This window comes from Rhincodon typus, chromosome 10, assembly GCF_021869965.1.
Source record: "Rhincodon typus isolate 14 chromosome 10, sRhiTyp1.1, whole genome shotgun sequence".
Taxonomy (NCBI): domain Eukaryota; kingdom Metazoa; phylum Chordata; class Chondrichthyes; order Orectolobiformes; family Rhincodontidae; genus Rhincodon; species Rhincodon typus.
In genome coordinates this window covers 25,089,861-25,102,951 of record NC_063341.1, presented here as the reverse complement: position 1 = coordinate 25,102,951, position 13,091 = coordinate 25,089,861, and the positions used below count along the sequence as shown (strand labels likewise).

Below are 13,091 nucleotides of genomic sequence, written 5' to 3'. Positions count from 1 at the left end.
GAAATGACTGAGAGATGTTCTGGTAACTTCAGCTCATAATTGTCAAATCAGGAGACCAACATTTGCAATGTAGCTTTACATAAGGCAAATTATACAAGAGCAAGAACTGTGGATGCTGGAAATTTGAAATTAAAACTTAAAGTTAGAAATTCTCAGCATGTCCAGTGGCATTTATGGAGACAGAAAGAGTTGAGGTTTCAGACTGGCAATGCCTTTTCATTTGCAAAACATGAAAGAGATTGGAATGAATGAATCATGAAACATGAAATGAATCATTGGAGTTTCCAGTGGTTGTTGCTTTGTTTGAGTTTCCTTCCAATGCAAGAAAAAAATTGATAACATAATCCATTTGTAGAGGCTGGTGATAAAAATAAATTGCTGGAACAAACTTCTATATCCTGTTTTCAAGGTACTTTGGCAACTGACAAATGTGAAAACCACCCCTGTATTCAAATACACGTGGCTTGTTGAAGTAAATTTTACCAAGTAACTGGCTGAGGGCTTCCTGACTTTGTTTCATATCATGAAGAGCAGGAATCACTCACTGCAGTCCTAATCCTCAAGCAAACTGAGCATTCTACTGAAAGTAACCAAGGACAGATTCATAGAACTGGTCAGAGGAATGAAAAAGACTATCAACTCTGAGGTAATGTCCCTTATAAAGGGAGAGTCCTCTCTAATATATCTTTACTCTTCTTTTTTACTTTGACTAACCACTTGTGGAATATTTAGATACATTTGTTTAAAAATAGAAAATCTAATCATTCTATCTATTTGGGAATAATTCAATTAATTACTAGTTTACAAATTAAATTTAAAGTGATGGATTCTTTTAAAACTACAAATTAAGTGCACAAGCAAACCTAGAACATTTTGGAGACAAACACCACATCATCCAATGCCAACAGAAAAAAGGTAGGTCAAAATTTTGGTGCTGGCACTACTTAACAATTGAAAAATGAAACACCACTGAACACATCAATAGTATCAGGAAAAAAAAGAATGAGGGAAAGAAAAGCTCAACTCAACGCCAACTATAGCAAGTTAATAGGTGCAAGGACCTCTCTCTGCCTTTGCTACCCCCACTCACACAACACCTGCTTAAAAAGATTCAATATTTTGAGATTCTGTAAAAGGTTGTTTCTGTTGTGCAGAAATGAGAGAAACAAGAAAAAAGCTTGAATGGTGAGATGTCAAGAGGCTTCCTCAGTGAAAAAGCCAAAGGAAAGTTAGACAAAAAGGAGAAATTAAATGCATCCCTTTACAGATACTTACAGATGGTTTGTTTTCAGCTCTGTTTAATTTGAGTGGCCCTTCCTGAGTCATTTCAAACCTCATTGGTTTTACTGCTCTTCATAGGGCTCCTGCTCAATTCCCAGCCTTTCTGCCACTTGCTGCTGACAATCTCTCTGGACTGATCTTTTTTATTTGAGGTATCTTGCTGCCAGACAAATTACTTCCCAATAAAATATCTATCAGTGGCATTAACAAGCTTGGGACTACTCCCCCATTGTTACCAGATCCACGTCAAGTTCATTCTTTCGGTAAATATTAACTGGGAGCACCTATATATTCTTTCTCAAGAGCACTTTTATCAGACCACCACAATTTACTTCCAGATGGAAAATCTTTTATTACCCCCACTAGCAAGGCCTGTCAGCACCAGATGTCTCAGAGATTCCTAATCTCTCCTTGGCTGCTTAAAACAACAGTTGGTGGTGACTTTAAACACAAACTCCTGACAGCTCTTCTGGTCAACAGTCATGCCTAAGCAGACAATGACCATCTTTAATGCTACTGATACCAGTCTTACAGCATTAGTCTCTGTGAGGCGTCAGAACCTGCCATTTTCCTCAGCATGCTCTGGTTTCCAGCAATGGAAGCACTTGAGACAGATTCCAAATGGTCTCCTATCTGATCCCTTTGTTTAACTGTTGGGGTCATTGCTGCTTTTTCTGCCCGACTTCCCTGTTCTCGACAGGTATTTACTTTGTTATTATCTTTCTCCAGTTTGTGAAACTTTCTAGATCCCACTCTACCTGAGATCATACATCTATGTATTAATGCATAGCAACAATCAGAATTATTGCCTGTATGGACACTGATATCTTCTGTTCTCCTACATGTATTTAATCGGAAAGGGGATTGAATTTTTGAATGCCTTGGAAAGAATTACCTTACCGAAGGTGTGGCACGGTAGCTTAGTGGTTAGTACTGCTGCCTCACAGTGCCAGGGAACCGGGTTCAATTGTACCCCCAGGCGTCTGTGCTGAGTTTGCATGTTCTACCTGTGTCTGCTTGGGTTTCAGCCGGGTGGTCTGGTTTCCTCCCATGGTCCAAAATGTGCAAGTTAAGAGGATTGGCCATGCTAAATTGCCCATAGTGTTCAGGGATGTGTCGGTAGGTGCGTTATTCGTGGGAAATGCAGGGTTACAAGGAAAGGTCAGGGGGATGGGTCTGGTTGGGATGGTCTTCGGAGGGTTAGTGTGGACTTACTGGGCCTAATGGCCTGTTTCCATACTATAGAGATTCTATAACAAAAATGGTTTTTATAGGTGGCCTTAATTTTAACTGCCCATACCCACCAATCAAAAGTGATCTGCTTAAGCTGTTCAAATTCCAATACACCTCTGGCACTAGCAGGTCTGCACTCAAAATAGCCCCTTTTGCTGCATTAGTCAATTGCATTCCCTTCAGACAAAAGGGAGTAAATCTCATGAGCTTTCCCTGTGAGCCTGTTCTGCAAAACAGTATCCATTTTTAGGCTGAACACATTAACAGCCATGCCAACCACTCAAAAGAGATGAGGAAGGCATCCACCTCGTCATCATAAAACATAGGAATTAAATAGGCCAACTTTAATACTTCAGTCCTTAAGTCTGAGTTAGGTGTGGTTCCCTCAACAAAGCTTCTTTATTGAGATTTTCCCTTCTCAGTTTAAGTTGTCTTAATTTAAACTCCTTTCTCTTTCCCTTTCCTGCTTCTCTTTCTGCTTTTCACCTTCCTGGAATTCTGTATCTACCTTCCTCTCTTGTCTCTCACTCTATTTTTTACTTCCCTACCTTTCACTCTTTTACCTTTCTTGTCTCTCTCCGTCTTGTTGTTGTTTTCGTTCCTGAATTCTCTTTGCTCTTCTTTCTTTAGGAATGCAACTCTTATCTTAGCTGTTCCAATTTTAATTTGTCGGCTTCACTGTCTTCAGTTTCTATTTCTAGCTATATCACCATTCATTCTGCAACTTGTGTTTTCCTGCAATTCGAGTGAAACTCCATCTCTATGTGACTCTATCAATTAGGAGTGATTCCAGAACATCCTCGTCAAATTTTGGCTGTCGTCAGAAATTCATCACCATCCTGCACCTACTTCAATGACAACATCTAAGCAGTGAACCTCACCAATGGATCCACCACAGACCCAATGTGTGCATAAACTAGGGTCACACCAATGCCCTTCTCCATCTTTCTTGCTGCAACATTCTACCCCTTATCTATGAGGAAAGGAACAAAAAACAATAAGCACAGGGACTGGCCCTTCGGCCCTCCAAGCCTGTACTGAAACATTTTCCCTTTCCATACTAAAACTGTCTTCACTAACAGGATCCATATCCCTCTACTCCCTTCCTATTCAGGTATTTGTCTAAGTGTTTCTTGAATGCTGCTATTGTGTCTGCTCCAACACCTCATCTGGCAGCGCATTCCAGGCACTCACCATCCTTTGTGTGAAAAAGTTGCCTATCACATCTCTTTTAAACATCCAACCCCCCACCCCACCAGTACCTTGAACCTGTGTCCCCGAGTAATTGACCCTCCACCCTGGGTAAAAGTCACTTACTTCCCACTCTATCCAGGCCATTCACAATCTTATAACCTTCTACCAGGTCGCCCCCTCAACCTCCTGCATTCCAGTGAAAATAAACTCAATCTATCCAATCTTTCTTCATAGCTAAAATTCCTCCTCACATCAGGCAACATCCTGGTAAACCTTTTCTGTACCCTGTCTGAAGCATCCACATCCTTCTGGTAGTATGGTGACCAGAACTGGTTTCTGCCGGAGCACAGCTTCTCTACATGATGAGTGGAAAACTATTCAACTTGCATCACTTCCTGTCAAGAACCGAAACCACCCCAATTTTCGTCATGGAGTTGCAGTTTGCAGATGTGATTACAAGCGCACTCTGAGAACTCCAAACCATTGTTGAGACAATAGTGGAGGCATACCAAAGAACAGGCCTTAGGCTAAACATGCAAAACACAAAGGCCCTCTACTAGCCTGTTCCCAGTGTATAACACTGTCCCCCAATTATTAAGATCCATGGTAAGCCACTGGACAATATGAATCAGTTCTCATACTGGCAGACTCCTTTCAGCAAGAGGCAAACATTAAAGATGAAGTCCAACATCACCTCCAGTGTGTCAGCTGACTGAGCAGCAGAGTGTTTGATGAGAAAGACTTTAAACCCAGCATTAAGCTTATGATCTACAGGGTAGTTGCGCTCCCTGCAATTTTGTATGTGGCAGAAGCAGACAATACGCAGCCCACATCTCAAATCTCTAGAGAAATATCACCAATGGTGCGTGCACAGAATCCTGCAAATCCAATGGCAGGATAGGTGCTCCAATGTTAGTATCCTTTCTAAGATCATCTTGAGCATCTCTAATAATCCCTAGTGGGCACTAAGTGCAAAAGAAGGAGCATGCAAAACTAAGCATCCCAGTCACCTCTTCAAACATCACCTGCCCTACCTGTGGCAGGGTGTGCAGATCTAGCATTGGAACGTTTAGTCATAATAGGAAACAAAACTTTGAGTAGAAGAAAGTCATCCTCACTCGTGTGGAACTACCAAAGAAGAAAACATCTAAGTGCCTAGCTAACCTCTTAGTTCTTCCAAGGAAAATGCCTTTAATTTTCATAAGTTACCTTTGGCTATTCTATGAAGGCTTTAATATCAAATGTAAACATCTTAGCACTTTAATATTGTAGACCCAAGAAAACGTTTCCGAAGATTTTTTTTTTAAAACAGCTCTCAAAGGAACAATTTGTTTCCCCAACTCCAGTTCTTTCTTTTAGAACATGCCAATTTTGTTATAACCAGGAGGGATTAATTGGCTCACTGCTTTTCAACCTTTTTCTTGGCAGCAACAAAGATTTTTAATTCTTTTTAGAACACTACATTACTCTTCCTTTAAACTTCAGTTTGCTAATGCAAATTAAGGCCAATTTCAAGGTCTTCTTGAGTGACAGAAGGAGGAGTTTAAATATTTACTAACCCCAAAAAAAAATTAAACACAACATTGAATTCTCACACAAACATAGGTATAATTTTTTAAAAAAGGAAACAGCTTCTTTTACAAGAACATCAAGAATATGGAATTTAAAAGTTCTCAGTCCTTGAGGTTTTAGATTTAACCTCAGACCGTAGTTGGTTAATTGATAATTTATAAACTTGACATAAGCAAAACCTGTAGCTATCCCAGAGTTTTTGGCAAATAAATGTTTCTCCAGAGATAACAAGGTCTACAGCTGGATGAACACAGCAGGCCGAGCAACATCAGAGGAGCAGGAAAGCTGACGTTTCGGGTCTAGACCCTTGTTCAGAAATGGTGGGGGGGGGATTCTGAAATAAATAGGGAGAAAGGGGGAGGCGGATAGAAGAAGGATAAAGGAGAAGATAGGTGGAGCGGAGACAGACAGGTCAAGGAGGCGGGTTTCTCCAATTTGCTTTTCACCTAATGCTGCCTTCTGTGAGGCAGAGAGAAAAGCAAGGAGAGAGAGTGCAGGCTTTGCAGTTTGGTTGTTATGTACCCATCATTCTTCAATTTGCTCTGGCCAAAAGAAATTCCCTGAAATACAATTCACTTGTACATTCCACGGCTTCATTATCTCTTTCCCACCTGGATAATCTGTAGGTGACTGTTATCCTGATGTGAAATTTCCAGAAAGACGTAAATCAAAGAGGGGGGAAATGGATCGGATTGGCAGGTTGCAGTCATTTTGTTTATGTCAGTTTCAGTTCAGACTGGATCTTCTTTACTTATTATTTCATGAACTAGCTAAATCTGCGGTCAGATGATCAGTATGGCCATGTTAAGTCAGTATTTTTTTTTTAAAAAGCCATTTTAGTCCATAAAGCATCTCAGGTATTAATCAAATGATGGAAGTCAAACATTGATCATTCATTTTTACTATTTTCACAACAATAGAGGTATATTGTAAAAGCAATATTGTCAAATTGTTTATAACTTAAAATTGTGCAAAATGTATGTCAAAGTTTTACTTTTATGCCTTAAGGTTGAAAGTTCAGTAAAAATGAGTATTCTCATTTGTATTATATTGATGTGGTGTCAATTTTATGCAGAGTGAAATAAAATGTGAAACATGACCGGCCAATGGAAAGGGTAATTTGTCTGAATCCACCAATAATCCCAAGATTAAATATCAGCTGGATCAGTAATAATTCTTTTGTGCTCAGAAACAGTTGACAACAGCCTTCATTAGTGCAACAGTTTGCAATTTCTACCTTTGGCATTATCCTACAGTTACATGGAGCGTGCAAAATAGTGAGCTATGAGAAATCTGTTTTCAAACTTAGGGTACCTTGGTGAAAAAGGAGAGATAAGTTGCATATTTTTGGCCCAACTGATGATGGGAGGTGGAAAGCTTTGCACTTCACAAGACAACGTGACATCCTCTCCTTCTATCACTGATATTTCCTTTGGACTTCCTCTCTCAGCTCCTCTTGACTCCGTAATGATTCTTGGTTTAACTGGAATTGAAAATTAGTTTGAATAACTTCTCCAAGACACTCATACTAAGATACAAATAGAGTATAATCTGCATTAATACACTCCTATTTCAAGCATTATTACTATCTGAAAACCAGAACTCTCTTTAACAGTTTCATCAACTGTAAATTTCAATTCAAGATTGCATTTGATCCAAATATAACATACAGAAGAATTTGGCATGGATTGAACTGGAATAAGTTATTATTTACAAAATTTCAACAGCAAAATTTAACAGAAAAAAGCCATTTCATCAGAACAGATTAAAAGAATGCACTTTTTTTATTTACAATATAAAAATATTTTATGTATACCATGTGGTATACAATAAATACATAACTTAAAGTTACCTGTTTTTGAAAGAACAAAGTTTAAGGAAATCTGATAGCGCTTATAATCCTAATTACATTTTAAACAGTTGTGGATTGTTTTTCTTTAAAGGAAAAAGAAAGTAAGACCAGAAGGAAAATTGACATTTCCCAATTAACTTAGTTTATTTATAAGAAACAAAGTGTATTGATTGATTAATCTATTATTCTGCTTAACGTTAACAAATGTGGATTTTAGTACTTTATATCATGTGATTCTACTTAGCCTCACTTGACAAAGAAAAGTAGAACAGGTTTTTTGGCTCCTGTTTAGTTAATTTCCATTTCACAGAGCCAGATTGAGAGAACATGCAGCGTTCCAAGTTGAATAAGGCAGGTTAACACGCTGTTAAATACTTACTGGACAACTGGGTAAGGTAGAGAGGGAATTAATAAATCATAAGTCATAGGAGCAGACATTAAGCCATTCGGCCCATCGAGTCTGCTCTACCATTCAATCATGGCTGATAAGTTTCTCAACCCCATTCTCCTGCTTTCTCCCCGTAACACTTCATCCCCTTGACAATCAAGAACCGATCTCTCTCTCTCTCTCTTAAATATACTCAATGACCTGGCCTCCACAGCCTTCTATGGCAATGAATTCCATAGATTGACCGCTCTCTGGCTGAAGATGTTTCTCCTTATCTCCACTCTAAAGGCTCAGCCCTTGGGTCCTAGTCTCTCCTGTCAATGGAAACACCTTCCCAACATCCACTCTCCCAATGCCATTCAGTATTCTGCAAATTTCAATCAGATCCCCCCTCATCCTTCTAAATTCCATCAAGTATAGAACCAGAGTCTTCAAACGTTCCTCATATATTAAGCCTTTCATTCCTAGGATCATTCTTGTGAACCTCCTCTGGACCTGCTCCAGGGCCAGTACATCCTTGCTGAGGTATGGGGCCCAAACCTGCTCACAACACTCTAAATGTGATCTGACCAGAGGTTTATAAAGCCTCAGAAGAACATCCCTGCTTTATTATTCTAATCCTCTTGAAATAAATGCCAACAGTGTATTTGCCATCATAACCACCAACTCAACCTGCAGGATTACCTTAAGAGAATCCTGTACTAGGACTCCCAAGTCCCTTTGCACTTCAGATTTCTGAATTTTCTCCCCATTTTGAAAATAGTCTATGCTTCTATTCTTCCTACAAAAGTGCACGACCTCACAGTTTGCCATGTTGTATTCCATCTGCCCCATATTTGCCCTCTCTCCTACCCTGTCTAAATCCTTCAGCAGCCTCCTCGCCTCCTCAATACGACCTGTTCCTCCATATCTTTGTATTATCTGTGAAGAAAATCATAATAACATCTGCACTTTACAACATTTTTCTGCTAATTTGTAGTTATAGAGTCATAGAGCTGTACAGCATGAAAACAGATCATTCGGTCCAACTTGTCCATGCTGAACAGGTATCCTAAATAAATCTAATCCCATTTGACATCATTTGGCCCAAATCCTTCTAAACCCCTCCTATACATATACACATCCAGATGCCTATTAAATGTTGTAATTGTACTAGTCTCCACCACTTCCTCTGACAGCTCATTCCGTAGGTGCACTACCCTCTGCATGAAAAAGTTGCCCCTCTTTTCCCTCTCACATTGAACCTATGCCCTCTAATTTTGGACTCCCCAACCCCAGGAAAAGGCCTTGTCTATTCACCCTATCCATGCCCCTCATGATTTTATAAACCTCTTTCAGGCCATCCCTCAGCCTCTGACGCTTTAGGGAGAATAGCCCCAGCCTATTCAGCCTTTCCCTATAGCTCAAACCTCCAATCCTGGCAACATCGTTATAAATCTTTTCTGAACCCTTTCAAGTTTACCAACATCTTTCCACAGGAGGGAGACCAGAAATGAACACAGTATTCCATATGTGGCCTAACCAATGTCCTGTAGGCTGCAACATGACCTCCCAATTCCTATACTCAATGCACTGACCAATAAAGGCAAGCGTACCAAACGCCTTCTTCACGGTCCTGTCTACCTTTGACTCCACTTTCAAGGAACTATGAACCTGCACCCCAAGATCTCTTTGTTCAGCAACACTCCCCAGGACCCTACCATTAGGTGTACAAGTCCTGCCCTGATTTGTCTTTCCAAAATGCAGTACGTCACATTTATCTAAATTAAACTCCATCTGCCACATCTCAACCCATTGGCCCATCATCAAGGTTCCATTGTACTCTGAGGTAACCTTCTTCACTATCCAGTACACCACTAATTTTGGTGTCATCTGCAAACTTACTAATGAGGGACTCTTATGAATTAAATAAAAATTAAGACAATGAGCTCAATATCATTAATGGGGCCCTGAAAGCATACATCTCTCAATCCTAAACAACTGGGCAAAGAAAATATCCTCTTATCATACAAGTCAAAAATAATAATAACAAATCATAATGAAGAGATGGGCCCCGGATTATTAACACCCTAATGAACCAGTCATGAGATTGCAGGAGATGACATCCATCAATGTCCATTATCTTTAGAAGCTAAATCATTTTGATAAGAGCCTCACCTCACCTGAACCAATAACAATGTCATGACGTGGAGCCACAGAGTCATAGTGTTCAGACAGTGGGGTTAGACTTGGAAAGTTAATAAGCAGCAGCTTTTAGTGACCATGACACACACCAAGTTTGAAACTGAAATTAGTTCGAACCTGCTGTACATTTGGAAAAAGAAAACCCAGAGATGAAGTGTCAATTGCACACTCTAAGCTAAATGGGAAAGCATAAGCCATGATAAGGCCATAAAGGTTTTGATAAGTATTATTTCCCTGCGTTACCTCACTAGATTGTTTCCTGTTGCATTGTTGGTTGAAGTCTCAAATGTATAAATAAACATTGGGTTTTGAGTTTTAATTGTAACCTGAAGTTTAAACCACATATTTCTATACTAGTTACCTTCAATTCACTTATATGGTGCTTGATTTTCTTTTGAAAGGTTTCAATGCAGAAAGAGACCACTTGATCCACCATTTTGACAGCAGTTCCCTGCAAGTGCGACTCAGGTGGTCTAACTCCCTACAAGTATTCAGTACCCTGTCATCACCTCCCTATTTGAGGAGGATTGAAAGATTATGGTCATTGTCTCAGAAATTTTCTCCCTTATTTCCCTCAGCATTCTCGGATTCATCCCATCTTATTCTTTTGATTTAAGAATTTTGCAAGCAGCAGCCATTCTGATACCATTTCCCTACCAATATTTAAATTGACCTAGCATCTCAATCACTTTCTCACCTACTATGCATCTAGCAGCATCTTATTCCTTGGTAAAGACAGATGCACAATACTCATTTAGTACCTCAGTCATGCCTCTGTCCCATACTGATCCCCTTTTTGGTCCTCACCCCTTCTCCTACTATCCTTTTTCCTATTTATATATTTATAGAAAACTTATATTCCCAATTTTACAGCCACCAGTTTCTAATACTCTTTTATTTGCATCTGATTTATTTTTCACGTGCCCTCAGAACTTTCGATATTCGGCCTGGTTTCTTCTCGTGTTATCAATCTGATATTGATCAGCTCCATTTTCTGCTTCAACTTAATCTTCATCTCATCTATTCTCTAGAGAGATCTGATTTTGCTTGCCCTGGCTTTCCCCTTGTTAAAATGTACCTGAACTGTATCTGGATATATTCCCCACAGGAACCTTCCCTTTAACTGGCATTCAAAACTGAATACTTGTTAGCGATCAGGATGCACTCGGGAGACCCCTGTATTACTTGTCTGTTCTCCTTGAGTGCTCAATGATCGTTTATTTCCTCTCTGTCTGCACTCTCACAATCTGTAGGGTGTCCACATCCTGAAACGTACTATCCATGTAGCTCTCCTCCTTGTGAATGCAAGAAAGTAACTCTTGCGCCCCAGCCAATGATGCTCACTGCATATTTGTTTTTCCACATTGTAAATGTGGAAAATTCCCGAGTTATATATTTTTCTTGACTTTATTGGCACAGGATCACTACTACTGACATTTTAACATGAATACCGTTAAATTAAAATGTTGTGGTGTTAGCTTTATCATTTTAACAGGGACAGTTAGAGAAAATCAGAGCTGTGTATTGTGGCCTGCCCCATTCGTGATCTGTAAATTGGACAACGGCAAAAGATTTACCTCACTATCTTGTCAGTCATTGTTGTGCCATGAATAAGTACAGGGCCAGATGATTCAGGGATATGCTAGAGCAACAAACATATAAATTGAGAATGCACAACATAGTTTCATATGAACTCATACCATAAACTGTTAGCTGAACTTTACGTGAGGCGTAGCCTGCTGCATTTGTTGCTGTACACACAAATTCCCCAGTTTCTTCACCAGTTGGTGAAGATATCAACAAACCACCATCTGGCTCTGTGCTGATTTTCCCCAAGTTCTGACTAATGAGTTCACCGTTCTGAAAAAGAAAATAGAAATTATTTTCAACTACTTTCAAAACTGCAATTTTTAATCATTATTTGACAGCATCTTGTACTTCTGAAAACTCTGTATTGTGGTCATTAGTGATGACTCAAATGAAACTTGCTGACCTACTTCACATTAAGCTTACTTGTAGAGAATCTTATAATTTACAGAACACCGTTTAGCACGTACATTGTGACAATTCAAATATCTTTGTGACTAGAACTTAGTTAAACTGATATAAAACATGGCAGAAATCCAGAAATTGCAATATGTCACTTCGGGAGCTCAAGGTCTTGATAAAGACTCATAACATTCAGTTTGTATTTTTGTTGGTCTTAATGAGGTTGGTATCTTATACATGTCAATTGCTGTACTTAACATGATTAAGCTGAAATAGACACTCTTTTGAATAAATCTAATTAATTTTATTCTGATATAAAGACATTATGTGCATATTTTAATACATTTAGCTGTGACTAGAGCCAAAATCCAGTTGTGAATTATGGTAAACAATTTAAACAAAAAACTTGCAGGAGGAGGAACCATAAATATCCTCATCCTCAATAGTGAGGGAGCCCACAACATCAATGCAAAAGATAAGGCTAAAGCATTTACAACAACTTTCAGCCGGAAGTGCCAAATGGATGATCCATCTCAGCCTCCTCCGGAGGTCCCCAGCATCACAGGTGCGAGTCTCCAATTCAATTCATTCCAAGTTATGCTAAGAAATGGCAGGCAGCACTGGATACTGCAAAGACTGCGGGCCCTGACAACATTCTGGCAATAGCATTAACTATTTGTGCTCCAGAACATGCCACACCGTGAGGCAAGCTGTTCCTGTACAGTAAAACATCAGCATCTGCGGAATAATGTGGAAAATTACCCAAGTTTGTCTTGTTCACAAAAAGCAGGACAAATCCAATCCAGCAAATTACCACCCCATCTTCTCCCAATCACCAGTAAAGTGATGGAAGGTGTCATCAACAGTGCTATTAAGCAGCACCTGCTCAGCAATAACCTGCTCAGTGACACCCAGTTTGGGTTCCGCCGGGGCCACTCAGCTCCTGATCTCATTACAGCTTTGGTCTAGAAATGAACAAAACAGCTGAATTCAAGAAGTGAGGTGAGAGTGGCACCCCTTGATATTAAGGCTGCTTTTAACCAAGTGTGGCACTGAGGAGCCCAAGCATAGCTGGAGTCAATGCGAATGAAGGAATAACTTTCTGCTGGTTGGAGTCACACCTGGCACAAAATTATGGGCAGGCTATCTTGGTCATGGTTGTTGGAAGTCAGTCTTCTCAGCTCCTGGACATCTCTGCAGGAGTTCCTCAGGGTAGTGTCCTAGGCCCAACCATCTTCAGCTGCTTCATCAATGACGTTTCCTCCTTCATAATGTCAGAGGTGAGGATGTTCCCTGATGACCGAACAATGTTCAGCACTATTTGTGTATCCTCAGACCCTGAAGCAGAATATCTCCAAATGCAGCATGAACAACATCTAGGCTTGGGCTGACAAGTGG

General features: G+C 39.8%; 1 protein-coding gene across 1 annotated transcript in view; it reads right to left on the bottom strand.

Annotated features, from left to right (window-relative positions):
- The window catches only part of hmcn1 (hemicentin 1), a 578,667-nt gene that overhangs the window by 302,278 nt on the left and 263,298 nt on the right, over positions 1 to 13,091 (bottom strand). The window contains exons 20-21 of the mRNA XM_048602072.1: positions 11,405 to 11,564; positions 6,595 to 6,763 (exon numbers count right to left, since the gene is read on the bottom strand). Of these exons, the coding sequence (XP_048458029.1) occupies positions 6,595 to 6,763; positions 11,405 to 11,564 (329 nt within the window). The remainder of the gene's footprint in view (positions 1 to 6,594; positions 6,764 to 11,404; positions 11,565 to 13,091) is intronic.